Here is a 27258-nt window from a genome sequence, read left to right as displayed (position 1 = left end):
TCGGTCTAACCACTTTTTTTTTTTCCTAAACTAAGAACATCTTTAAATAAAATAGTTACAAATTGAACAAAATATACTCAAAGCTTTACAAAGTAACAGATTAAAATAAATATATCATACTTTCCCTGATCAGGGGTTCTCTGTAGCATAGATGAGACTTTCAGCAAGGTGTTGTAATCCTTTAGCTGTGACAGCACATTGAGCAGTAAGACAATAGAGCGGTTCATATGAGATGCAAAACTGCCGGGGCGGTCGATCTCATCCACGGGGATGCGCCAGATTCCCTGCAGAAAAAAAAGAAAAGAGGAAACCTCTACAGAGGGATCCAACTGAAAAGGACAGAAATCTTGAAATACGAATCAGATTCCACAGCATACTGCATTTCACTGAGGGTCAGGGGAAAAATGGATAGACAAATGCTGTGGTCCTTCAGACACGGAGATCTGGATTTAAAGTCGACTGATTCCTGCCAGCAGCAAAAGAGGGAGGCTTGCAGGAGGCCACAGCACACCTAAATATTCTTCTGAACTATTCCCAGAAAAAAAGCAAGCAAAGCCTAAATTATACTGTGCATTTTTCTTATTATGTCTGTGAACATGTCTTCCTAAGCCAAAGCTCAACTACCATAAAAAACAAGGAGTAACTTAAAATAAGCTTTCCTAGCCCGAAAGCTGCTACTTTTGTGCAGCCACAGCAAGCTTCTACCTTCAAATAATCTGTTCCTGAATGTCTTAGGAACTTGGTTACTGCCTTGATATCATCAGTGTTCACCATGGCACTAACCAGTCTGTTAGGAAGAATCAGATTCCTCAGCAGTATCCATTTTCCAATGGCAGATTCAAATCCCTCTAATTAAATTTTGGGACAAGGGAATCTTTGGGGAGCAAGGCTGGACACTGATAGAAAATACAATTTAGTTATGGTTAGTCAGGTCAGATTTGCAATGTCTAATAAGCCTAAGGAGATTTTTTTCAGGTGTTTAACATGGATGCTGTCAACACACTAGTCAACCATATCTGAAAAAATGCAATGCAAATATTACTATGCTTGCATGTTAGTATGTAACTTATATTATGACCTTTCACAAAAACTGCTGTTACGTCACTCCAAACCCTTCCCTTGTGCTTTATTCAGTTCTGAAACTTTTCCTGTAGTAGCTCTTTAAGATGAAAATCCTCTGGTCATGTATACCATTTTGTGACAATGCAGGAAAGAATAGTTTCATTGATAGCAGTACTTGCTCTCAGTACCTGACTGAAAATGAATTCTGCTTTCCAAACCTGTTCAGAGAGCAGGATATACTAATATTTACTCTTTTATCCTTGTTTAAAGGTCTTGCTTTGATATTTTTAGCTTTCCTTTTAGTGTGAGCAAAATTCTTCAGAACTTAATGCAAAGTGGAAGGAAAGAAAATGATTACTACAATCATAAATTACATTTGACCACAAAAGAAGTAGATACGTAACAGGCCTGTATACAACGGACCCTCCCCCTGCATGTCTTCAGGGAATGGGCAGTTCTACTCCATAGGATGTATAGGAACTTGGGAAAAAAATACACACAAATATCAGTGTTTTTAAATAGGAAACAATGACTTCAACTAGATATAATGCACAGACTGTTCTGCCAAATTTTCTTATTCTTGCTTTTCCTCATGCTCTCTACTGTGATCACTGGGGGAGTAAGAGAGAAAGCCATTTTTCCTCTTTGCTCCCTGAAGCTTTCTTGCAGGCTTCTTTTTGTAGCTTCCCTTTTCTAGAAAGTACCTAAAACCGAACCGTGACTGACCCCTGAGGCACAACCGTCGCTTCCTCCTATGCCCAACTACCAACGTCCACAAGTACCTTCTGCGGCTTGGTGGCAAAGATCTTATCTGCTCATGCAGCTCAGTAGCTCTCAAGCATGTACAGATCTTGTAGGTAATAGTTCCGTAAAACAGCACATACTTAATTTAAACAGACAAGCTTTTTCTTCCCCCAAACTATACAGTGACTTTCCTTTCAGGCTACAGATGAAACACACACATTCTGGAGCTGATATTTTTTGCTTCTCTGCACATATGTAAACTGGGTTTCTGCCAAATCCTAAAACAATTGAATGCCTCATAATGGCACCACATTGCAAGAACCTACTTAGCCAATTTAACTATACAAAACAATTTATGGTCAACTTAGATGCATACTGTAGGAATGGAAGACAGCCAATGTGTAGGTTCCTGGTCTTTTTCAGCATTATCTCATCCTTCATTTGAATTAGGCAGATCACTTGAAGGGAGCTTTCACATGCCGTATGTGGAATCAGTTGAAAATAATCTTGCAGCTCCTTCTCACATGTCCTGTGTATACATTTTAATGCTACCCCAGAAATTATAATAATGCAGTAAACCCATTTGCAATGACAGAATATGCTAATTGCAGCTAGAAAGCTGTGAAAGTTATAAAGTCCATCTGACAGAAACAAAGTTGCATGTTTTGGGGAATGCTGCTCTTCTTTCTACAACAGGGCACCTTGGAATAGCTTAAATTAAAACTCACACTAGGAATGTTTGAGTTTACTTTACCATTGGCATTACAAAAGAAGGTCTGATTTTAAAATGAAAGTCACTACCTTTTCATGTGTTGACTTGCAGTTTTATAAATGCAAAACAGCAATAAATAAGATTACTGTCCTATGTAACATACCTGCCTATTTCACATGTAGCCTCAAGCCAAAAGCAGAAAGAAACCTGCCATCAGGAGTCAGAACAATCTTCATTCCACCATGATTTTACTAAGCAATATGCAAAACACTGATGTTAAAGTGAGCTTATCAGAATTTATTTCATGACTGATGTTGAATTCTTTTTAAAACTGCAATTTGAGTCAGAGACTGAAGAAAGTCTCATTCAAACCTCTCCCAAAGAGAAGTTTAACTAAGCCCATCAGGCATGAATTTTTCCTTCCTAAGTATCAATAACCTTCAGGAGGAATATTTCTGAATTCAGATCATATATTGTAACTTTTTTAAAAAGCTGAATGCTAGGTTTTTTAACAAAACTTAAGAAAGATACAAATGGAAAGCTTGTAATGAAGTAACTGGGGAGGAGACTGGAAAAAGTTATTCAGTTTGACTAAAATTACAGTTTTCGTATCATCATTTGAAAATTCAGATTTGTTAGCAAAGTACCTCTCTTGAAAGTACACACACAGAGGAGTACAGATCCTTGCGACAAACATTTGCAGTTCTTTGAAAGGTTTTGTTACTTTATCACCACTCAGGCCACTTGACAAAATGTCTCCGGCTCTGGCCACCAAAAGGATTTTACATCCAACACACCGCTCCTGTTCGCTGGCCACCATTCCCACAGTCGAAAGGTTCTCCTCCCTCCTGCAACAGCCAGCGAAGCTGTTTACATGAAACTAGAGGAAGGAGTGAGATGCTTCCAACAACTCCAAAATGCCTCTCAGGATCCAAAACATCAAGCTGCTCTCCATGCCTTCCTGGCTAAATAAACACTCTGTAAGGGCTGGGGGCGGGGGAAGCAAGCCTGATCTGGGAGCATGTGAAAACGCTGTGGATAACTTAATACTGAATTTTACATTAAATGTGAAACTGAATAATGAAGTCAGTACGCCACATTCCTGGTGACAGGTTTTTAAATTGTTTTTCAGCTTGAAACTTGCTGCACAACCTCCCCTTGCAGAAGAACTGAAGACTCGGGGAGGAGGGTGAGGAAAAGAGGACCATGCTGCACAGGGTTTTGTGAGCACCAGCTACAGCAGTAGTGGATACTTTCTAGCTCAGTGACTGAAAATAGAAAGGAAGGAAGTGCTTATTATTCCTCCATGCTGCTTACTCCAGAACTTTACGGGAGGGGATTCCCTGGGGTTTAGGAATGCCTCTCTGAGGAGGAAAGGCTGTCAGTTCTCAACAAAACCCAAACTTCTCTGGGGATGGCTGCTGCTGACACTGCAGAGCTTCAGAGTAAGCCATTTTCCAAGCCGAGATCAAGCTTTACTCTCTCACTGCTCCATGGTTTCTCTTAATGAAATGGAGAAATGCTAGCCATACTTCAGATGTTCCAATTCACATATAACAAGCACACACATATAAAAACTACTGCTACAAATAAAGACCTCCAATTACTTACGACTCAATTCCCTTTTTTTTTCTTTCTTTTTTCCCAAGGAGTCCCAGAAGTGCAAGTTGCACCACATAAAACAAACTCAATTCCACTGCTGCCTTCAAGTGACCAAAGCAAAACGAAACACTTCATTTGTCAGTCTCAGTAATGTCCTACTAAGAAGAGCCTTTAGTAAAAACAAAACTAATTAAGCACTATTTTAAGATTGTTAGAAAATATGGCAAAACTAACAAACCAACTAATAAAGTGGTGCAGGGAAGCCACTGATTAATAATGCAACAACCTACACAGTATTTTAAAATCAGAAGTTGAACTAGGTACAATTACATAATCCCTGGAAAGCTCACACTTCCCTAAACTTTTTTTTTTTTTTTAAGTCTCTGTTTTAATACAGGGTTAAGCACAACATACTGAAGTACTACTAGCTTTACTCCTGCCCTCTCTTCACAGTTACTTAGGTCAACATTAACATCTTGCCCTTGAGGCCTGAAAAGGAAAGGAATATGGTTCGGGCTGAACAGTTTCAACACACAGGATTTGAAACCTCACTCTTTTCAGCTAGGAAAGTGCAGCATGGACCCTTGAATATCCCTGCTCCTCTTTGTAAGCATCGCTCTATTTAATGTTCAAGTCAGTAAGCATGTGTTTGCTTTACTCATGACTTCCTGCTAGTTCTGAGTATAACCATTAAAACCACTGTTCCCTCCCCCATTTAGCAAATTACTAACCCACCTTTTCTCATCCAATCTTAACATGCCCCCCTATCTCTTATTATTTTACTCTGCCACCTGATTGTAGCTTTTCTTCTTTTCTACAGACAATTCTATTATTTTTCTTCCTCGGTTCCTCATTTCATCCACACAGCTATTCAGTACGTAGTGGAACAATTCCACCCCTGTGAACAGGAATGCAAGTGGGTACAAAAGTATTAAGAAATGAAAGCAGCTATATTCAGAATATTAAAATTATTAGCTGCAGGGACTTGTGTCATCAAGGAAAAAAAAAGCAGCCCCTGCTTTCTGTAACTTAGCCAATTTCAGAAAAATCTTACAAACTTTTTCGGAGTATTTAAGCAGCACTCCTCTTGTCTATTGTTAGTCTTGTTCACATAGTACAATAACAGAATATAAAAAATAGCATGACAATAAATAAATGACATTTTATCAACCTGGAAAAGGAAACAGAAATAAGGCAAAACTGCAGCAACTTCCTTTCAATAAGTCAGAACCAAGCAGGATTACAATTCCTGGTCTACAAGGTAAATATTGTCCATTTCTTTTTTTCTTCTTTTTTAAATACACACACACTTGGAACTGAATAAACAACATGTATGCTTTCTGGAAAAACTCTGGAATTCTGCAGCATTATTTTAGCAAGAGAACAGCATGAAAAATACTGACAAATGAAAATGCTCCACATGCTCCAATTATCATATGCTGATACAGAAACATAATGGACAATTTTCACCTCTTATTTCTCTCTCCAAAATACAACGCATTTTCAGAGTCTTAAATTTCAGATTTTTTAATTTCTAGAACAATCATTTTACAGCTGACTCGACATTAAATTGGTTTTAACCCTATGAAAAGAACACTCAAGCCATATCCACCAGGAGAGACTATCATGTGTGAGCGTGAGTCAGGGACATACACACACAAGGCAGGGAAAGGGAGTAATTTCCTTGCCGCATAAGCAATTATAAAAAACCAGAAATGCCTCGTTAAGATGATGAGTTACAACTTCAGGTGGAATTTGCGAAACAGAAACCGAGGGCTACAGATAGTTTTGCAAAACATTGGGTTTGGCCGTTTGCCAGGCAGAATCTAGAGTCTAGTTTTTGTTCACTCTGTCAGGAGGCTTGAGGAGTTTTTACTCAGATGGTTCCCATGTACCATGTGATTTCACAACGACGTCAACAGAAAGTCACATCGCCTCTTTTTAAAGGGAAATGGCTAACTAGACTACAAAAAGAGGAAATAAAGAATCCATTCTACTCCATGGCTACAATGGAAAGACAGACAGAGAAGAAAGTGAGAAGGAGCCAACAGGCTGTTCTCTTAAAACCTGTTTTGAAGGTGCAATCCTCTTCAAGCAATGACACAGCTGCGTTCCCTCCGGAGCTCTGCAACGGTGTGCCTCAGGCAGACATCACCCACTTGAAAATCCAGGAAACACAGGAGGTATGTGCATAATGCATCATCCCCTGGATGAAGAAGACTGCTCCCCACACTAATTTTCCAGGTTAACGCCAGCAGTGCCGGTGGAGCATCCTTCCCCAGAGTACTCTAAGAAACAAACCTTAGATTCCCTCTTGTCTAGCCCCTCATTTCTCTACTCTGCAAATCTAGGGTGCTAAAGCAAAGGTGGATTTGAAGATATAGCTGTGGAACACTGATTTTTTTTTTATCTTTTTTTGCGTTCCCTCCCCGCCCCCATTGGCAACTTTAAAGAAGGTTCCCTTTTGGACAGCTGGACAACTCCTCAAGCTGGAAGGTCAGTTATTGATAAAAAGACTTTTGGACAAATTACTTTAGTACATTTATTTTATTTCCTCCAGAAGTTGCTCCCTTTTACCAGCTGTATTTTAGGAAAGAGAGAAAAAGTGACTGGTCAGGAAAGGAATTAAATTATCAGCAAAGTTTCACTCACTGTGTCTTGCAGCCAATCCAGGGTTTAAGAAGGAGAGAACGAAGGTTGCCAAAGGGATGCAGAAGAGCAGAAGTCATCCAGAGATTTAGTCAGGCACTTTATGTCCTCAAAAGAAAACACCGAGCAAGGTGTCTGCTCACCCATGTTGGAATTTCTTATTCTGCCTTTGTTACTTCAATATCTTTTTCTGGGGTACATTTTGGTTTATGTCCTGTCCCTGTCAGAAAGAGCCTGGAATTCTTTCTTTGGGAGGATATAAAGCACAGAAATCCAAAGAGTACAGAATGCTTCTAGATCTTCTAATAAGCAAATAATTTGATGCAGAAACCTAATAAAAGAATATGAAACCCTCAACAGGAAAACTCTTTACCAGGATTTTGCATTTCTTTAGGCATTCTCAGGGGCCAGACGCAGGAAGATTTCTTTAGCACCAAAGTAGGTGGTTAGCAGGGCACATCTAGAGATTGACAGGGGTTCTGGTTTTGTCTAACAGACAGCCTTTCTTTGTTTTAAGAAGATTTTTCTGCTTAAATCTTTTCTGCATACCTGCTACAACCAGACTGCCTGGCATCAGATGCAAATGGTACTCAAAGCTAATGAAACAAGCTTGGTACAGTCCATCCATGTGCCTGGAAGTGGGCAGGCTCCTGCACTAGCTCCCCTGCAGACATTAGCAAAGTCTCTTTTTTTGACACATGGGATTCATTTAATCTAACTCCACATTTTATAGATATGATATAGACACATACATTTAATGGTATCACCCAGAAACCTTTTACAGAGAGAAAAAGGCATTTCGGGAATGTGGCTCACCTGAGCTATTATAGGCTGCACCTTAGGATGAGATGGCTACACACTAGAAATTACTATCTCCCTTGAACGCAAAGGATGATGACTAAGCCATAAAAGATGACAAATGTTACAAATGCCAACCAGCAAGTCTGCAAGGCAGTTCTGGTCTCTATCAGTGGCATGCCAAGGTCGAGCCCCACTACTCATTCTTATTCCTAAGGGAGGTGCTACAGAACCAGAAACAGAATTGGGGCTAACACAAAGCTGTTGGTTCCTAGAGAAGGGCAGGTTTCAGGATCGTGAGATTTTTTTACCTAGACTCCCAGACTTCTGTCACTAGAGTGACTGTCCCCATCTTCCCAGAGGTTACAAAATAAACAGTTAGTAGTGTACATGCATTTTAACCAGTATTAGATTCTATTTGGTGGAGGGAGGGTTACCTCAGCCTAATTTTAAGAAAATCAAAAACTGATTCAGAATACAGAACCATCAGCTATCATCTTTGCCTACATCTGGTAACAGCCAAAATTAGTGAACCCGGCACAGTGTATTGCTAACGTTACTCTGACAACACTCCTGCCTTAAAAGAATACAAGAGCAGTACAGCATAACAAAGCCTAGGTATGAAGAAGAGAGATTAGAAATACCTAGCAATCTAATGCAGGGACAGAAGAGTTAAAGTCTGGAGATAAGTCTCAAATGCCTCACTCTCCAAAAGGTAGCCTTTCCACTCCTCTGGGAATAACAACAGGACAACGCTTAAACGGAGAAGTTAAACGTAAGACAGATGTTCATAAGGATGTGGAGAATGATACAATCTGTGGAATGTCCAAACGGGCCAAGGGCAAGGCAGCTGCTACAAGCAAAAGATGACAGATTTTTCACAGGAATATCAGCTAATTTTCAAATTGGGTGGATGAGTACAGTAAAGGCAAAATGCTAAATCTTATCTACCTGCCTTATAGGTGCCTAAAGTTGTCTATCTCCAGACAGCTTGCACTGATTCACCTCCATCATCTAGTGCAGTATACATGAGACTAGAAAGAAAAGGAGGACCAGAACTTCATAACATTAAAAGGTATGCTAACTGTTGAAATTCGGCACACTGTTAACGTAGAATTATGAGTTGTTCGGAGATTCTTCATGCTGAAACACTGCAGAAAGTGTCTCCTTCTAGTATAGGATGCCACCTTTTACTATTTCAGTAGGCTTGAAGGATTTCACAGGGTTTGAATAAACACATTTTCGCCTACTTCAACAACCACATTCTAGATGTAAACTACTGATTACCCAATACATAAAATGTGATTACCCTTTTAATAGCAAGGCAGTCTCCACATACAAGACTCAACTGATTTTGAGCATTTTAAACTAGGCTGTCAGAGTGCTAAAAGGTTCTTTTACCAAAATACTCAAATTTTTATGCCAAGAAAACCTGCTCTTCAATCCTACATCCCTTACTTTTCAGCAAACAAAACGCTTAACTGCCCACTCCTGCCCCACAGCTGACATTCAGCATCCCTGCACTGACAGCACGGAGTGTCTTTCAGCTTTTAGACTCTCTTCTACAGAATGACGCACACACTAAAATATCAAGATTAGAAGCTGTAAAACCCCAGTGTTTGCAAAATATTTCAGCATATTCATACAGTGCTTAGAAAAAATAACATCATCCACCTGTGTGTTTTACAAATATATCACCAAATTAGACTCAAAATCTCAGAAAATACCAAAAGCTAGAGGGTCTCAGGTTAGATCAGTAGTGCGGAGGAAAATGCTATCATTTCAGAAAACAACACTGATGAAGCACTCAATGTTCTTTCTTGTCGGCATCAAATCACTAGAATACAAGGCATTAGGAGATCACGCTGAAAGAGGTCTTCCAGCCTTAAGGAACATAAATCAAAAGGTCCAGAGAACACTTGCTACTAGTTTCCATCACAGTTTTTGAAAAGACAAAACCCTCTAAAGCAGTATCACATGGCAGCTCATAAAATACAATCAAGTGATATCCTTTAAAACTACTAGAGAAGAGCCTTCAGCTTAATTTCATCTTGATATAAAATTTCATCTTCGTGTAAAATTACCTAGGAACATTCTCCTTACAATACCTTTTGGCTAAGATGCATCCTTCAGACACATGAGTTTCTCTTATCTCAGAGCACTATGGGTGATCATGCAGCCACATCATCTAACTTTGGGGGCCCACATAAGGACTTTTCAAAATAGTACGTTTTTCCTCAGCAACCCATTGGGCATAGCTTCTGTCGACTGACCGAGCAAGTACGAAAAAGTTAAGTAGGTTCGAGGTGATGCAACACAAAACCAAACAGATTTGCGTACTGTACATACTGCAACTTGGTCAGAAAAGAGCCATGCTGTCATTAGTAGGTGACATATCAATATGTAGTTGTAACAACTACCTCTGGCTGGATACTGGCAATCTTTCATCAAATTTTCTTTAGGGTTGTTATGATCTCAGACTCATGTTTAGTAGCTTATAAGCCACAGCCTTCAAAATATACATAGGTAGGGGGTTTTGCAGTTTATTTAGGAACAAATCTAGATTATGGAAAAAGCTAGTAAATTTCACTGAATAGACTGTGAAGTTATTTACAAAAATTAAGACAGCTGCATATCTGAATGTAATGAAGAACTGTCAATATTTTTAATAGCACGAATATAAACAAGTACCACTAACCAGGAGAAAACATAAAATGCCACACATACCAGGAACAGTACTAAAAAAATTATACTCAACTGTTTGCTATTAGCCATCAAATTCTAAAAGCCTTTTCGAAAGCAACAAGAATGGCATGTTCCATCACCAGCTGGTATTTCGGTGTGCACACACTATCTGGAAAGGCAGAGAAATACTTGCATCTTTTGTCAACATTGAGAGCAAAAGTAACAGGGAGCTGAACTGAACAAAAATTTAAACTCCTCTAGTGTTCTGACAGAGGTAAAGTGACAGCAGGAGCTAGTGGAAAAGCCTTTTAATCTCAAATCAGAATCCTGTAAGATCTGACTGGGGTTCCCTATTCTTTTTTTTTAATGCCAGTTCTATAAAGATATGTGTTTGCAAATACATGACTTAGTTCATATTTGAAGGTCACTGTTCTGTCTGAGGTTTCATACTGACTTAGGAGTGACAGAAGCACACATCCTGGATTTCAAACTGTTTGTCAGCTGAAGTTGAGGGCAGAAAGCAGCTTATTTAAAATAGGTTCTAAGAAACAAATATCCCATATTAGCAGTTACGAACCAGAAAAAGACCTATGCCGTGGTATAAAAAGCAGGCAAGCTTTGGAGAAAACATATCCTTGCAAACAACTAAAGCTCTATGTGAGTTTGCACATTTCATCCTCACCAATTAAGATCTTCAAATTAAGTTATTAGGAGCTGACAGATAACTCATTTCACTATCTCTCCTCCACCCACTACAGCAGCGTCCATAGAACACTTCCCTTCTCTGTCCAGCAAGTGGAGGCCCTGAATGAATCCTGACTGCTATAAAAGGCAAAAAAATCTCTTAGCGTTATGCACCCCATAGCTAACCTCGGAATATCTTTTCTCCTCTGATACAGGAATTCATGCAACAAAACAGAATTTCAGTAACCTGCTATTCAACTTGGTTGTTGTTTTTATTTTTGGAGAGGGGGTGGAATGTGTGTTAACAACTAATGCTACCTTGCTTTCAGAGACTCCCAGGGCTTCCTCAACAATACAGGGTTTAAAAACAAACAAACAAAAGTAGTTCTTTATCCAATTATAAGAGTTAGCGGAAATGTCTAATTCAAGTAAACATTTAGGCAGAAGCCTGCCTAGCACCCCAAGTGAAGTTGACCGATCTTTGGTAACACCAGAGGAACAAGACATTGCAGAGAAGCTATAATTCAATTACCCTATTTACAGTAATGTAAATCACAGTATACACAAGGGATCTTCCATATTCAACCAGCAGCAATACTACGACAGTTTAATCTAGCACAAAGCATGGCAGTGACTCAGTTAGCTAGGCAGAAGACAGGGTACAGTCTGCTGGTGTTTGATTTCAGGGATATTGCGAGATAGTTCCTATTTGTTTGAGAACAACCAGAGTAATTATGGAGGGGGAGGAGGAGCGAGGAAGGCCTCAACATTTAGAGTATTTCAGACTCCGGTAAAGATGCTAAAACCACACAGAAGTCCTACTGTTGAAAATAACCAGAACAATATCTGGGTATTCAAGATGTCAACCTGAATATGCTCCAATAAAAAAGACACATCTCGCAGCTCCCTGGGTAATAAAAACCTCCCAGCATATACTTTAATTCCTAGATCTCCTAGATCTGCTTCACGCAAAATACCCACAGCACACACAAAAATCTGCCGTTGCACAAATAAACACATGCTGCAGTAAATTAAAAAAATAGAAACATGAAGCTGCCACAGCCAATGCCGCAAACAGCATGTGGCACTTGCTTTATGCACAACACCAGAATTTACTGCAATTAAGACATACGTTCTAAAATTATAAACATGTGACCAAAGCTGACTGGTTTTAACAAACTGCTAATTAAATTGGAATCCTCTTATCCTCTCGCTCTCTTTAGCTGAATGAAGCGGTGACTGCTACAGCATAGTAGCTCATGCAAAATAGATACTGAACAACAGGCTTTTCTGTTAGGTCACCGTTAAGAAGGGGAATCTCCAGCGTGAGCCTGGCTGTCGTAGGCAGAACAGCAGAGTGCACGCCAGAGATCGCAGCTGGGTTGCTCTGTGCCAGACGTGATTTTTACAGACCTACCATCTCTTTTTCCTTCTAGACACGAAAGCCTCCCCTTGCAAGCTTTAGGGCTGAACTGAAAACGAGGGTGCTAAATAATTCATCCCACTAAGGGGCTGGAGGAAGGAGACCGAGAAATCCCGAACAATGCAGGCAGAAGAAAACAAAAATCCCTCACCCTTTCGCCCCCCCTTCCAAACTTCTCTCGACTCCGCCGTTCCCCATTGCTGTCAGGATTTTCCTCTGCGCAGCAAAAGCAGGTCAGTTACAGCCCCTAACCGGAGGCGAAGCGAAAACTAAGGGAGTAAGTATTTCCCAACCACGGCGGCAAATGTCACCCGAGCGCATCGCAGCCGGCTGCCCGCTCGGCGCTGGGGGTGAACCCTGCGGGCGCCCGGCGCCCGCCCAGCCCAGCCCGGCCCCGGGGAAGGGATTCCCCGCGGCGGCCGCGGGGAACGACCAGCTGGCTCGGGGAAGGGCTTTAACACCCGCGGCCAAGCCGAACAGGAGGGAACGAAGGCACGCCACGCCGACAAACGCCCTACGATTTTGGGGGGGGGGACCGGCAGCTATTTGTGCTTCTGCCGGCAGAGAGAAAGCAAACTTCGCTACAACACCTCATCGGTCCCCGCCGGGGAGGCCCCCGGGAGGCATCACCCCGCAAGCCCAGCGCCCTGCCTGCAGCCAGCAGCACCGGCGCCTTTTCTCCGCCGAGCGAGAGGCGCCTTCCCCTCCCGGCCCCCCGGCCTCCCCGCGGGGCGGCGGCGGCGGCGGGGGGGTGGGTGGAAGTTTCCCTCGAGCCTCCCGCACCCGCCCCACGCGGGGCGTCCCCCCCCCCGCACTCACTCACTCTCTCTCAACTCACCATCACCGAGGCGGCGGGCTGGCTCCGCCGGAGTTCCCCGGCGGCCCGCCGAGCCGGAGCGAGCGCGCCCGCCCCCGCCCGGGCCCCCGCGCCGCGCCGCCCCCGCGCCCCCACCTGACCGCGCGGGCCGAGCCCCGGCTCCGCTCACGCTTCCTCTCGCACCGGAGCGCGCCCGGCCGCCGCAAACCGCGTACCTTAGATTTCCTGCCGCCGCGGCTATCGATTTATTTAATTTCCACCCCCCCAGCCCCCCTCCTTCTTTGCAAGTGGGGGCGGCGTGCAGGGCTGGAGCTGTTTGCTCGCTCTCCTGCCGGAGGACGGTCTTGTTTGACATAGGATGTTGCTCCCGATTATTGTCGAGCCTGGCTCCGAGCCATCCCGCTTAGGGCAAGTGAATAAACAGCTGCTCCCGTCGGTTCGCAAGCATTAATAAAAACCAGTTATCTGCTCCCACCTGTCCGCCGAACCTTCCCAAAATATTCCCTGACCCAGTTTAACCCCGCCGGTGCCGCTTCGGCGCCCTTCACCGCGCCGCCACCGGAGGCCCGTTCCTGACCTATTTTTCTCCAGCCTGGCCGGGTCCCGGCTCCCCTCCCCGCAGCGCCGAGCCGGCGGAGCCCGCCGGGGTGCTGGGAGCGGAGGGGAGAGGCAGAGGCCTCCTGCCGCCGGCCGCCTCCTCCTCCTCGCAGGCGGCTTCCCCGCCGGCAGCAGCTGCAGCCATGGCTGCTCGGTGCCCGCGGGGGCCTCCGCCGCACGCAGCAAGTACAGCTGGGCGGTCGCCCCCGCGACGTGCGACACGCCGGGGGCTCCCCTTCGTGTCACCGAAACACCTTTCACCCGGGGGCAGGACAACCCTCTTGCACCATTTCCTTGTAGTTAGACGCTGTCACCTCGTCCCCTCCCCCCAGTCCTGGGGGGGGTTTAACCCATCTCCAGCTCCTGCAATGCCGGCGGGCTGGTGGCACCTCTCTTGCCACCTCTTTCGTGACATCCTTCTCCCTTTCTCAAACTGTTTGAGGGGGAAAACAAAGGTCTGCCCTTGTCCTTTCCCCCCCGTACCTCCCTCTCCCTACTTTCGATGATTTTGGTCGATGCCGTATTAAAAGAGACCCAAACCACGCGCCAGTCCGCTGCCAACCTCAGCCCATCTAATCCTGCCTCATAAACTGTCTGATTGGTCTTTCTCAATCTGAGCTTAGCACAGCTAACTTATCTTCTTTTCCCAGCCACTCATCCAGGCTCTGCTCCTGATTACCTTCACCACAGAAGTTTAAACACTTTATCTTTACTTGTTCCTTTCTCTCACTTTTGCAAGAGGGGCAATTGCTTTGACTTCCTCCTTGTCTTTCTAAGCATCGCAGGGGTTTATTTTCGTTCTTCTCCCCCCCCCCCCCCGATTGCTAGGATTATTCTGAAGTGCTCAAAATCCATCCTATTTACTAACACCTCAGGTTTAATAGCCTGCTCCACAACTGTGACAGTACCTATATGCTCTGCAGAAGTCAGTTGCTAAGATTATCTTTTTTTTCCCCATGATTTTAGCCACTTTTCACCCATCTTTTAATTTCTTCGTGTTCCTCTTAACACATCAGTTCTAGGCTTCTCACACTGAAAGCCCCGGATAGCTTGCCCCTTCCTACTTATTTGCATACTTTTTATATATATATATATACACATATTTATGCTTAACAGCATCTTGAAAAAAAAGCTAAAGAATAATTCAGCTATCCTATTTATCTGTTATAAAATTACATTAAACAACAATAGCCTGTGTCTATCTCTCCACTTAAAGAGTCCGCTTCTTTGTTTTAAAGCTAAGATTTCACTATGGGCATTACCGCTCTTTAAAATAACCCATATCTTTCTTCATTGCCTCTTACATCTTGCTACCAAAGGCAATAACCCATTCTATACTGATTAACAATGCAGCTTTGGCACTACCACTTCAAAAACCCATTAACCTTTACTCTTTTGACTGCGTAACATGGATTTATGTTTTAAGTACAGAACTGAAATGAATACTTTCTTTCTGTATATTTATGCAAACAGGCATCTTTTTGACCTGCCCTTTTTCAGCTGCTCATTTAGTCACTGTTAACAGCAGAGCTCCTATCTCCTCTATTGCACTGGAGTTTCCGCCTATGTATTGTTATTTATTTATGCAAATTAAGTGGTGGTTGTACCTGGAATTAAATACATTGTAAAGTGTTTAAAGGTAATAGCCCAAGGACTAGATGTTCACTAGATTGGAAATTAGGTCATATAAAAGTTCTGCACAACTAAACACCTGTAAGCCATAAGCATGGCAATGTAAGGATTTTGTTTTCTAATTAATACCTCTTAGCTGTTTCAGCAAAGTCACGGTACCATAAAAAGCAGCAAGAACACAGACATCTTTAAATGATAATAGAAGGTAAACAAGAATTATAATAATACTTACTTACTAGATTTCAAAATGCTTTACAAACAAGCAAATCTTAAAAATATCACTAATTGGAATATTTACTACATGTCTGATTCATTTTTGCTTTTGTATAGAAACATTATTTGGTAAAGGTCCATTACCAACTTAAATTAATGAAACAAATTTGTCTCCTTAGAGTTTAAAAGGATATGTTTTTCACCACAGATTATTTTCGATTCTGTCCAATTCCAAAGGTTTCTTACCAATTCTTCCCTCTCTCAATCAGCATTTTTATTAATCACCATGAAATTTCCCAGGTTTGCATTGCAGACTCCTACAGCACACATTATGCAGTTGTCTGAACCATCACAAGCAGAATGAATTTTGCGCTCTTTGCACATGCAGGTGTTCATAACTTACGGTGCTACTGAGCAAAAGAATTCCAATTTAGTTACCTAAGGTAAAAAATACAGACACTCAGTGAAGTGTAAGTGGCATCCCCTGTACTTGCGGGAACGAGCAACGTATCATGGGACTTCCACATTCTGGATATGGGAGGTAGTTACAGAGACACCTAAATGCAGTAGGGTTGTGGCAAAAAGTGGATAAAACTATTTACTTGGTGTTCCCAAAAAGGGAGTAATTGTTCGGTGCTCGTGTCAGAAATAACCTCGAGTTCTTCACACGCACCCACAAGCACACCTCTAAGCTACACCTCTGGCTTAGGTTCTCCTGCTCCCATTGCTGCCTGCTCCGGGCTCACTGGTGAAACGGCTGCTGCAGAAGATGGCTGGCACCATTACGCCCACATTCTTGGTTCAGACATAACACTATGTATATCAAAGGCCCTTTCATTATTTTTACACAGCACAGTATTTGGGACACTATTCAAGTCTTTTGGCTGATTGGGGGTAAAAGATGATAGAGTATTTTCTTCTTTAATTAGGTAGAGAAACTGTGCAAATGAGGGCTGTAGAAACAGCTAACATCTACTGCTTTTTCAGCTTAATTTAGGTGATACAGGAACAAAACAACGTGACTTTATGCATTTTGGCAAGGAAGGATGGATGGGAAAAAGACTGATAGAGCAATTACAGGGAACTTGAAACATGCCCAGAGTCAACAAGATGACCTAACATTTGTCCTTTTAAAAATAAATACTCATAATGAATACTGTCAGTTGAGCAAACCATCTCTGAGAAAGAAGAACAATTATCCTAGGTGCAACTGTTAATCCTCAAAGACCATATCCTATGCTCTTCTTTCAGTTTTTTATGATGGGAAAGGAGGAGGGCAAAGCACTATTCCAGACCATTAAAAAGTGGCAAGTTTATATTTCCGTCCATGTTTCCTTCTTTAAGAGTCTCATTTCATCAAATGCGCTCCCCCACCCTTATTTTTTTAAATCTTCTGTACCTTTAAATCAATAACAACCAGAAAAAGTTGAGGAACATCTCAGCCAGAATCACCTATGGGATGTAAGCTCTAGCCCGCGCTCTCCAGTGCCACAATACCTGGAGCCAGATGGAAGCGATTTTACACGTTGAAGCACTTTTAACTTTTGCACACTGGGATTTCTCGATCAAATGTTCTGGGGTGAATAACGAATGTTCAGAAAGATTCCAAACCTCTCTGCACTGTCGAGATAAGGGTGCTAGCTTTCCTTGCAAACACAGCATATGAGTTTGTTACGGTCAATATATTTGAAATTCTGTTCCACTTTCAAATTATTTTCTTCAGTTCAGAGGATATGCATTGTAAATCCTAGCATGAACTCTATTTCCACTTAGGAAGAGTCGATTTCATCTTTTGTTTTTAAGGAAGTAGGACATTGTTTTCACTTATATATAGCCTTTTTTTTTTTTTCCTTGTAGAGATAAGAGTAATCTCAAGTTTCCAGTGCAATGGAAGTCCTGCAAGAACTAGAAAGTATTCTTCCTTCAGCAACAGTATTTGCTTCCTTTAACTTAGGTATTTTTCATCTTCTTGCAAACAGTCAGATAACAATAGCTACCAGATCAGAATATTTGCCTGGAAAACCCAGTCTAATCCAGAGTAGCAAATTTTGTGGTCTTATGTAAGTATTTTCCAGGCAAATTTCTCTTGTCCATCACTGTTGGAACTACTGTAAGGAGACCACTACTGCTGAGCAGCAGAATTGGCTGCTACCAACAAAACCAACAACATACCTGCACTAAAGTTAAACCCACACAGTGGTCAGTAGGTAACAGAAAGACAGAGGTTAAGGAGAGTGAAGAGAAGGGAGGGGAGAAAAATATATTTCACATTTCATATATTCACCAATTTTGTTATCCAAAGATGCTATCCTGTTTATACGCAGGTTTATATTTCTTGTTTATTAAGAGGTAATTTTATTCCCTTCAAATTTCAAAGAGGAACATAAACCAGCAAGTGTCAAATCTGGACCTTCAGAGCACTTGTACCTTTTCAAAACCTGTCTCTTTCCAATATTTAATGAGTAAGGGCAATTCAATCCCTTCTGACAATTACTATTTTGCTTGAAAACCACAGCTTTGATTGTAAAAGAATATTTTAACCAATTTGATATTATTTTATACCTGACAAACTTACTCTTAAGAACAGGAATTTCTATGGATAAAGCTCTTATTTTGGGGATTTCATATGGACCATATACTGTCTTTGTCTATAGACAAATGCAAAATAATACCTAATTATTTGTCCACACTCTACGTTTAAACTGCTGTTCTTAAAGGGGCAAATGGAAGAAGAAATAATAAATGCAAATGGAAAAATAGGAGAGGAATATGTCAAAAGGTAGCAACAGGCAGAAGAGAAACTGAAAGGAGATTTGGAACACAAAACTGTGGTATATCATCTTGCTGTCTTCACCTTGCTGCCCACATACTTAAAAGACTTCAGATTCAGACTCATCTCCTGGTGGGCCTTTCATTTTGTCAGCTTCAGTCTGCCACTGGAGACAGCTCTCAGACGGAAGTTTTCAGGAAGAAAGACACTTTGCTTTGCTTTACCTTATCGATTTAAGAACATACAGAGGCAGGAAATTTTTTTTTCTGGCTCAATTATTCACAAATAGCAAGCAGAGACTTGTCAGATTTTGAAGGGAGAGAAGTGACATATTGAAAAGACAGTGACAAAATAACCCAGAAAATAGGCCTACATGTGAATGGTTTACCTGCCTACATTGTCACAGTAATGCTGTGCCCAGAATATACTGTCTGTGATTTCTAGCAAAGATCTCAGAAAGACAGCAGTACTTTGTAGACTAGTAATCAGTGAGAAGAAACCCACCCTTCTGCTTAAAATTATTCTCCCTTTTTCTCCCATACTTTGTCAGCAGGGTCACATCAACTGATTGTCTAAATCCTAGGCTGAGAACTCTCTGGGCATGAAATGTGTAAGGCAGTTAAGACCTCTCTGTCTGTCTGTCTCCTCTTTTCTTCCCTAATTCAAATCTTTTTGCTTCCTAAGTGCCTGGGTGCCAGGTGGCACAAGATGAAATTATAACTTTTATGACATGGTAGTTGATACTTCTAAATTTCAACATGGGAACTGACTTTCCGAAATTTCTCATCCAGATACTGGTGATCTCTGAAGCAGTCAAGATTGGTTTTTGTAAATTTCTTCACTTGAAATTCTGTAACGCAACCTAGCAACGCTGAGAACCCACACATGTTTCCTGATCAAGGCCCATTAGACCCTCCAGTTCGAACACACCGTGCAGTCCCTCATCACTGAAGTACAGCAAATACATCTTAAAGCTCATTTCCACTCTTTTCTTTGTGATTGAAAATAGCTGTGACTGGACTCAAAAGTATTATTTAATTCTTTTTAGCTTTCATACTTCTACAAGACATTTGAATAAACTAACAATATATTTGAAGAAAGTGCATTAGTATCTCGTTATGCTACTATCTTCTCACCAAAATCTTAGTTTTGGAATTCAGTCACCGGAGTAGGACTAAGTCCTCTAGCCAGTTAGCCACTGTTAAAGATAACATTTCTCTCCTATTAAGGTTAGTTATATTGCCTAATATATTTTAAAATAATAGTTCTTTCATTTTTACCCTGCCTTAAAAAGTCTTTGTTCTTCAACACTATAACTGTTCTTTCTCGTAAAATACACATAAACACACACACACGTGCATGCACACAGAGTAAAACTCAAAAAGTCCTTTTACTGTTGCTCCTGTTTAATCCCTGCAAGACAAGAATTCACTGCCTGCAGAACCCGTTTTACTTATGACAAAGCATTCAGGATGCATTTTCCTAGGTGTTCCCCGTTCCCGATGGAGAAAACCATATTTCCTTTCTCGGATAATATATGGATCCATTGTGCTGCAAGGACTGAAGACCAGTTATGAAATGGTGAAAAATTTCATTCCTTTCTATACTATTGTTTTGGGGGAGTTACTGTTGCAAGGTTAGGATGAAAAAAAAACAGCCCTTCATACAACAATGGCCACAAGAACTATGGGGGGAAAGTCTGAAGACTCTTCCTGTATATGGCACTAAATTCACAAATATTTTTTCTTGCTTTGCAGCAAGAACATCTCATTATAAAACATACAGAGGAGATGCCACGTGTTTAGTTCAAGATTCATGCAAAGGAAGAACTAATAAGGAACAAATGTGCCAATCAAACACTAATTGTTCAGTTTTTCATTGTCATCAATTCCGATACAAAAAACAAGACTAGCTACTGTTAATTTCAATTTTCATCAGTTTCTAATACTTTTATACCTTAGTGTTTATTTACAAACTATATGCTTAAGCTTCCAAAATCTCAGTCTTTGTTTTGAATTAGCTTAACTTTCAAAACATCAGTCTGTATACATAGTTGCACATTTTACTTGAAAGGCTACAAAAATGAAAGTTGGTTTTTTTTGGTCCCAAAAGCAACATTTACTTTAGTATAATTAATTCAGAAAAACACTTTTGCTTTCTTGATTATTGGAAAGAAAATGACAGTGAAAATATCCTGACCTAAAACCTGTTGGGAAGTAATTTTCAGTAAGACCTGTAGTACAGAGCTGTCAGACTAAGGGCAAAGAAAGCCAGATGTTTTTTCTTTTGAGCCTGCTGAAACAACTACTTCATTACATGCATGAAAATATCACCTTTATGTGTCACCAAATATCATTTTTAAAGATTAAGTTCATCCCACTGTCAGTATTTCAGCTTACAAAGTAATTGGAATGTACATTTTACTTCAACACTTACATTCCTGTTATGAGTATTTTCTCCTACGCTCCAAAGAAAATGCTTTTGAAATCACTGCACTGCATTCACATCAGAAGTCCCACCTTCATTATACAACTATATTGGCCTGTAATCTGTATTTCCTTTTAAAATCTGCTTCATGATTCTACTGAAGTTTTTTAACACTTAATCTGCCACTAGCTGTGATACATACACGGATTATAAAACAGATGTACTCTTATATTAGGCAGATCAGTCATAATAAAAGACAGTGTTGAAGTGTCACAGAGTTAGGGATGGCTACACACTTCTCCATGGATGAGCTACATAGACATAAAAACCTGTCCTATCTTCAGGTTTGTCCAAATTTTTCCCACTGGAAATACTTTAGTCACTTCAGAGTCAGTACCACTGGAATAAGAGGAGCTCAGTGACCCTGAAATATTGTAATTGATAGTTATAGCATTAATTAAGAAAAAACAATCAACAGACCCCAACACATACTCTTAAACCCTTAGTGCAGTCTGTCAGGAGGAACAAACTAGGCATGTGTAACAAGAAATCATTTTAGCTGTTACACCAAGCTCATTAAATTATCTCAAACATCTGAATACTTAAGAAAACGCCATTATATTAATGACTCACAGTAGTTCCAGTCTACTAAGCAGGAGATCATAGTATAAGTGCTGACATACTTTGAATATACACACAGGGAGCAGCTGAAGAGATAAAGATTTAAATAGAAAATGACCTGGTAGGAGTTTTCAATTCTGATTTTTATTCTGTGTCAGCAAACCAAATAGCCAGCAAAATTCATAATTCATTCTGAGTAATTGTTAGGAAGTGCTTCAAGTGAAAGGTTTGTGGTTTTTCTGATTTTGCTTCCTCTACCCTACAGAAAAATTAAACAACTTCATAAAAGCCAAACTTGTGAAACTGTTTATTGACAGGAGGCGAGTAAGCAAACTGGTGGAGACAAAGTGTAGGCAATTGAAGTGCACAAAGGTCATAAAGCTTCTGCAAAATAAGCCATTTTTCACTCAGGCTCTTATAGGAACTTCCCTTCTGGGATCACAGTAATACATTTGAGTGTTCAGAGGAGCAAGCTAAAATACTGACCACTATGAACTTCATTACTTTTGCTCACCCACTCAAACATATTTTAATTCCTTTCAGGAGACTGAGAAAGTCACCTCGTTTAAGTGGTCAACCCTTGCTGTTTCACATAGTAGCTATCACGCAAACTCCAAAGGTGTTCATATTATGCCAGGAAATCCTACCTCCTCCACAGGAGCCAAACAGTCTGGAACAATAATACACTATACAATATTCAACATTTTTACTCCTCTAACTTTAGGAATTTTGCCAAAGATGGAGTACTATTACTCAGAGAACTCCTGCTTCAGTATCTTCATCTAAGCTCCACGCAGTGATATTGCAGTCAGCTAGCAAACCGTTCATCATACACTAGCTACTGCACAAGAACAAAATATGTTCTTACCTATCATCATCTGCCATCTTATCTTCTCCATCTTAACCTTTTTAATTTGGCCAATTATATCCTGCTGTAGCCATTAAATTAAAAATTTTTATCTATAAATGCTATCCACTTGCACAGATGTACACATGGACTTGTATCATGCTGCTCTCATCCCACATTATTCTGTTTTCATTTTTACACTAAGGCAATGTATATCCACAAAAAATACTTTGATCCTTCTGCTGAGAACTGTAATTCCAGAAATATTTCTCATGAAATATGCTGCTTTAATAAAACAATTTCACTATTAATTTTTGTCTTTCTATAAGGATGAAAGTTATAATAAATCACCATAATGCCAGGTAAATTAAAACCATCACAGGTGCAGAATGAAATTGTCACAGGGTTTCAGAAAGGTAGTATGAGCCGTTTGTCTGATGGTAGCTGGTTTTATATTCACTTACTGCCATTTGGCTCCTTTAACCTTCAGGGTGAGATTGGTATTTTTACACAGACAAGATACAGGAACGAAAAAATCTGTCATACCTGGAATACGGAACAGACAAGTGCTGTACTGAGCAAGATCAGATACAGTCTGATATCTACCTCAAAAGCAGTCCTGGAAATATCTACAAAATTAAGTATATAGAAGAGGAAACTGCCTTGATTAATGTCACAGAATCTTCTTGACATACAACTGGTAGAAACAGCTCACTAAGAAGAAACATACTTCATCTTGGTTATATCACACATAGTTTCACCTAAGAAAAAAAGCGCTGAAGAAAATTGCTCTGAGTATGTCTTGATTCTGGCTATATATCCATTAAATTTATGTTCCTTACAGTAATGCTATCAGTTTTAGAACAAAAGGAGAGGGTATTTAAAGACGAGGTATGACTTCAGACACATACATACTATTTGCCTGTTCAACACACTTGTGTGAACTTTACACATTGATACTAAAAGGATTTCTGCCAAAGCTTTCAGTCAGAGCCTATAGGAATTTGTAAGGGAAAGGAAAATGTTAATGACAGCTAATTAAAAAGATTCAATTTCATGTCTTACGATCTTCTTCTAAGATTTGAAGTTTCCTCTTTGCTGGTTTTGTTTGTTTTGTTTTGTTTATGCAACAGTGTACACTGACGTAACTGTTCTTGCCATTTATTTCTATAATAAAACTAGGATAAATAACTCATAATAAGAAAATGCAAAAACCAGTCTTATAACCACATAGCAGACATATAATATTAAAATACATGTATTTTAAAGACCTTTCATGGCTCATCACCTTTAAAACTCTGCCCTCTTACTGTATTTAAAAATCTATTTAGTTTTTTAAAAATCCTATTTAGATTTTTTTAAAAGGAAAGAACCTAACCTAGGCTTAAAACTAACCCCACTAGGTATCTAAAGGTAGCTCTCTCATCCATATGTGATACACAGCTGGCAGATGGAAAAATCAAATTATGGATTTATTCATTACACATTTGTAAAAGGACATTCTTCCAGCAAGCCTGCGCCTTTCAAATACTGTTTAGAGTGGGTGAAATGGTTACTGTTAAAACTTTTAAGATCCAGCTTTAAAACTGCCTTATGTCCTGTAACACACTACAACCTCCGTGACAATGGCACACTACAACCTCCGTGACAATCTCTCTTCTACAAAGCTGTATCTTCATTTATTTCATGGTTATTTGTTCCCTAGCCTACCTTCATCTAGAAAACTAATCTACTCAAAAGAAGAAACTTTTCCTAGGGAAACAGAATGGAAAAAAATAGCTGTTTAATATCCACTGGCACAAACGACAGTTCAAAACCCCATGCTTGTATCTCCAGGGACTTAGATTTATTGGCATCTTTACTAGCTGGGTCTTGGAAGCCTGCAAAGTTAGCCAGAAAGAACAGAGTGTATATATTGAGACAGAAAATTCTGTGAACGACGGACATTTTTCACTGATGAGTTCTGTTTTTCCAAGAGGATGGAGTGAAGAACTGTAAATAACATGTTGGGCAGAGGTTGAAAAAGTTATCTAGCTTTTTATAGGCAACTTTAAGACTTCATTGCTTACTTGGTTTCTGGTCTTAATCCAATCACTATGAAAGTTTCACTTGCACAGTTAACTCCTTGCTTACCTTTGTTTTCAGAGTTGGTATTAAGGTTGCGTAAGAGAGTGAGCGCACATGAGAGCAAGTGAGAGAGAATGAGAGAACAAACTCCTTTGTACCTACTAAAAGCATTCTTCCAATTAAAACATTAGAAAATCTGGGCAGGAGATGTATGAATAGAATTACATTAACTTTACAATTGAAAAAAAAAAGGGGGGACAAAGAAGGAAAACGGCTTGCTACTGGCAAAAGAACAACTATCAAGGGTGAAGTCAGAAAAGAAATAATGAAATTTTTACTCTTATTGTAGGGGCAACTAATATCACAATTTCCCACTTCCCCTTCCTCCAGTGGAAGCCACTTATCATGCTAGACAAGAAAAACAATGGAAATTAACATCCTTACTTGACTAAAATATGCGGATTCTCGAAAAGCTACCTTTTTCCACACAGAAAATATCTGCCTGTTTCAAACATAGACATTAAGATGAGTAAATTTAATGGAGGCAGAGAAAATGAATTATCTTCCATACATTCACTTTTCTAAAATTGACTTTCAGTCACGGTTTGAGAGAAGGGCTAGGCTATCACCTCATTATGCATTTTAATGAACCAACTTATCAAAAATTTAAGCATTCATTAAAAAAAAAAGTTTCTAGACTTGATGCAAAAATAGCCTTGTATATATGAATTATATTTAATCAATGCAAATATGCCTTCCTGAATCTGCAAGCAGGTGAGACAATGATTTTTTCAGTATGAGTTCCTCTATCCTGTAGCTCAATGGATATTCAATGATGGGTGTTGGGAGCACCATACCTGTGACATGGTGTTGCTCCACACGAGATATAGTGGAGGGAAGTGGAGAAAAGTAACAAAGACCAAAAAGGAAGAAAAACTAGGAACAGAGGATGGGAAGACACTGATTTGGTTTCACTCTTCAACCTTCCAAACTTTAGCTTATACTATAACCATAAAACACCTGCCATTTATACAGCTGACTCTATTTACAAATCAAGGCATAGGATTATACAATCATTTGGCTCAGAAGAGACTTCTAGAGGGTTTTTTATTTATTCCTCAGCAGCTTTCCACACAAGTATGTCTTCACCACACCAGAAATGGTTTCCTCACACAGATGAAGAACAATAGCTTTATAATGACATTATTCAGGAACGTAGGAAAAGCAATGAAATACTAGTTAAAATTACTGAGGAAGCAGGCCAGGCAGGCAGCATGTTAGCTCCTCCAACATATCTCCAATGCAGTACAGCAAGGCCCCCGTTATCTCTTCTTAAGGAGAGGTACTGGATGACCCATAGAGCCTCAGCTCACACAAGCACCTCTGCAGCAAAGATTCCCTGCAGCATAGTGCCTCCTTACAGCACACCAGCACGCTGCTGACAGTCCTAGTTTCTAAATTGTCAAATCATTTCATAAAGTAGCTTGCTCTTCCTAGCACAAGAAGAAAATACATAGCAGGGAGATGTTTTTTACTTAACATCCAAATACTTCACAGTCAGTAGAAAGCTGGCAGTAAGAATCTGCATTTACTGAACAGCACTTTTACAAAGCAGAAAGCTCACTCTTTCAGGGCCTATTTCCTGCACACTGAAAACACACATATTTCATGGCTACAATATGTCCATCTCCTGAAAAGATTAAAGACAATTCTATCTTTTAAAGTAGGTAGGGATTTAACTATCCTCTAACCACATGCCCCTATCTGCCTACCATAAGCACAAAAAAGAAAAAAAGAAGCATAAAAATACTAGACTATTAACATGTGTTGTCGTTATGGTTATCATTATTATTTCGTTTTATGCAACTACACAGAAGGTCAGTGTTAATGCTGGAGGTCACCTCTTCCAGACACTTTTTTAATATATATATAATATACTGCCTATTAAATGGTACAAAGTCTAATAACTGGTTTCAAGTGTTATCTAGTTGCTGGAATTAAAAAATCTGTTGTGTTGTTTTTTTTTTAATGATTCCTTTATGGTTTCTGTTCCCTTTTTGTTGCATAAAAATGGCATCTAAAACACTCAGAAGCAAGAAGGGCAAAATTGAATAACTAAACCCTTGTGATTTCTGGGATGTCACTTGCAATTTTTTTTTTTTTTTTTTAAACTTCAGTTGGCAACCTCTCATACTCATTTTCACACAAAGTGTTAGAAGCACTAAAAAGACCAACATTTTTTCAGAAAGTTGCAACCAATCATGATCAAGCTAAAACACAACCATTAATTCTCTTAGAGCCATTATTAAACTCAAACTCTCACCATACCGAGACAAAATCTCAACTCACATGGAAACACAGTAAGTTTCTTCAAGTTCTTTCCTCTTCCCCCAACCTGATTCAAATGGCACTATTTTTCTCAGAAGACTCATGTTCCATATAGCAGATGTCTAGGAGCTGTAAGCACATTTGCCAACTGAAAAGACACACACCAACTATGAGCAGGAGGAGGGTAACTCAGATCTATCACCAGCCAAGGACAGGAAGGAAAGCAGAGCAGTAAAAGTTCTAGGAAGGTGATTTTAGTCTGCCGTTGCCTCCAGTTTCAGTTTTCCAGTACATGGTAGGAAACACTGAACCTGAGGCTTCAGTCAAGTTGCCACAATCAGCCTTGAAGAGCTGCCCTTGGCCCTGCGTGGTATTTGGGGGTTCTTCAGGTCAACATTAGTGGCAACCTCAGACTGGGCAGAACAAATGTCTAGAATAGGTTCAGACCACCCTAAGGATTTCGTTTTTCCCTTTGATGATATATATCCAGTTTTCTCTATCAGAGACATTAAAATCTGTAACAAATGTTTAATTTTAATTCAAGTCATGGGAATCATTAATGCTAAGGTTACACTTCAGG

The 27258-nt window shown here is 40.2% G+C and overlaps 1 protein-coding gene across 5 annotated transcripts in view; it reads right to left on the bottom strand.

Annotated features, from left to right (window-relative positions):
• CABIN1 (calcineurin binding protein 1) overlaps nt 1–27258 on the bottom strand; it is a 121081-nt gene that overhangs the window by 34162 nt on the left and 59661 nt on the right. For all 5 annotated transcript variants that reach the window (XM_069795116.1, XM_069795119.1, XM_069795118.1 and 2 more), the window contains exon 31: nt 121–284. In XM_069795116.1, the coding sequence (XP_069651217.1) occupies nt 121–284 (164 nt within the window). The remainder of the gene's footprint in view (nt 1–120; nt 285–27258) is intronic.

The sequence above is a fragment of the Haliaeetus albicilla genome, chromosome 10 (assembly GCF_947461875.1).
Source record: "Haliaeetus albicilla chromosome 10, bHalAlb1.1, whole genome shotgun sequence".
Lineage (NCBI taxonomy): Eukaryota > Metazoa > Chordata > Aves > Accipitriformes > Accipitridae > Haliaeetus > Haliaeetus albicilla.
Note: the sequence above shows the minus strand (reverse complement) of the source record. Positions and strands in the feature narration are given on the sequence as shown.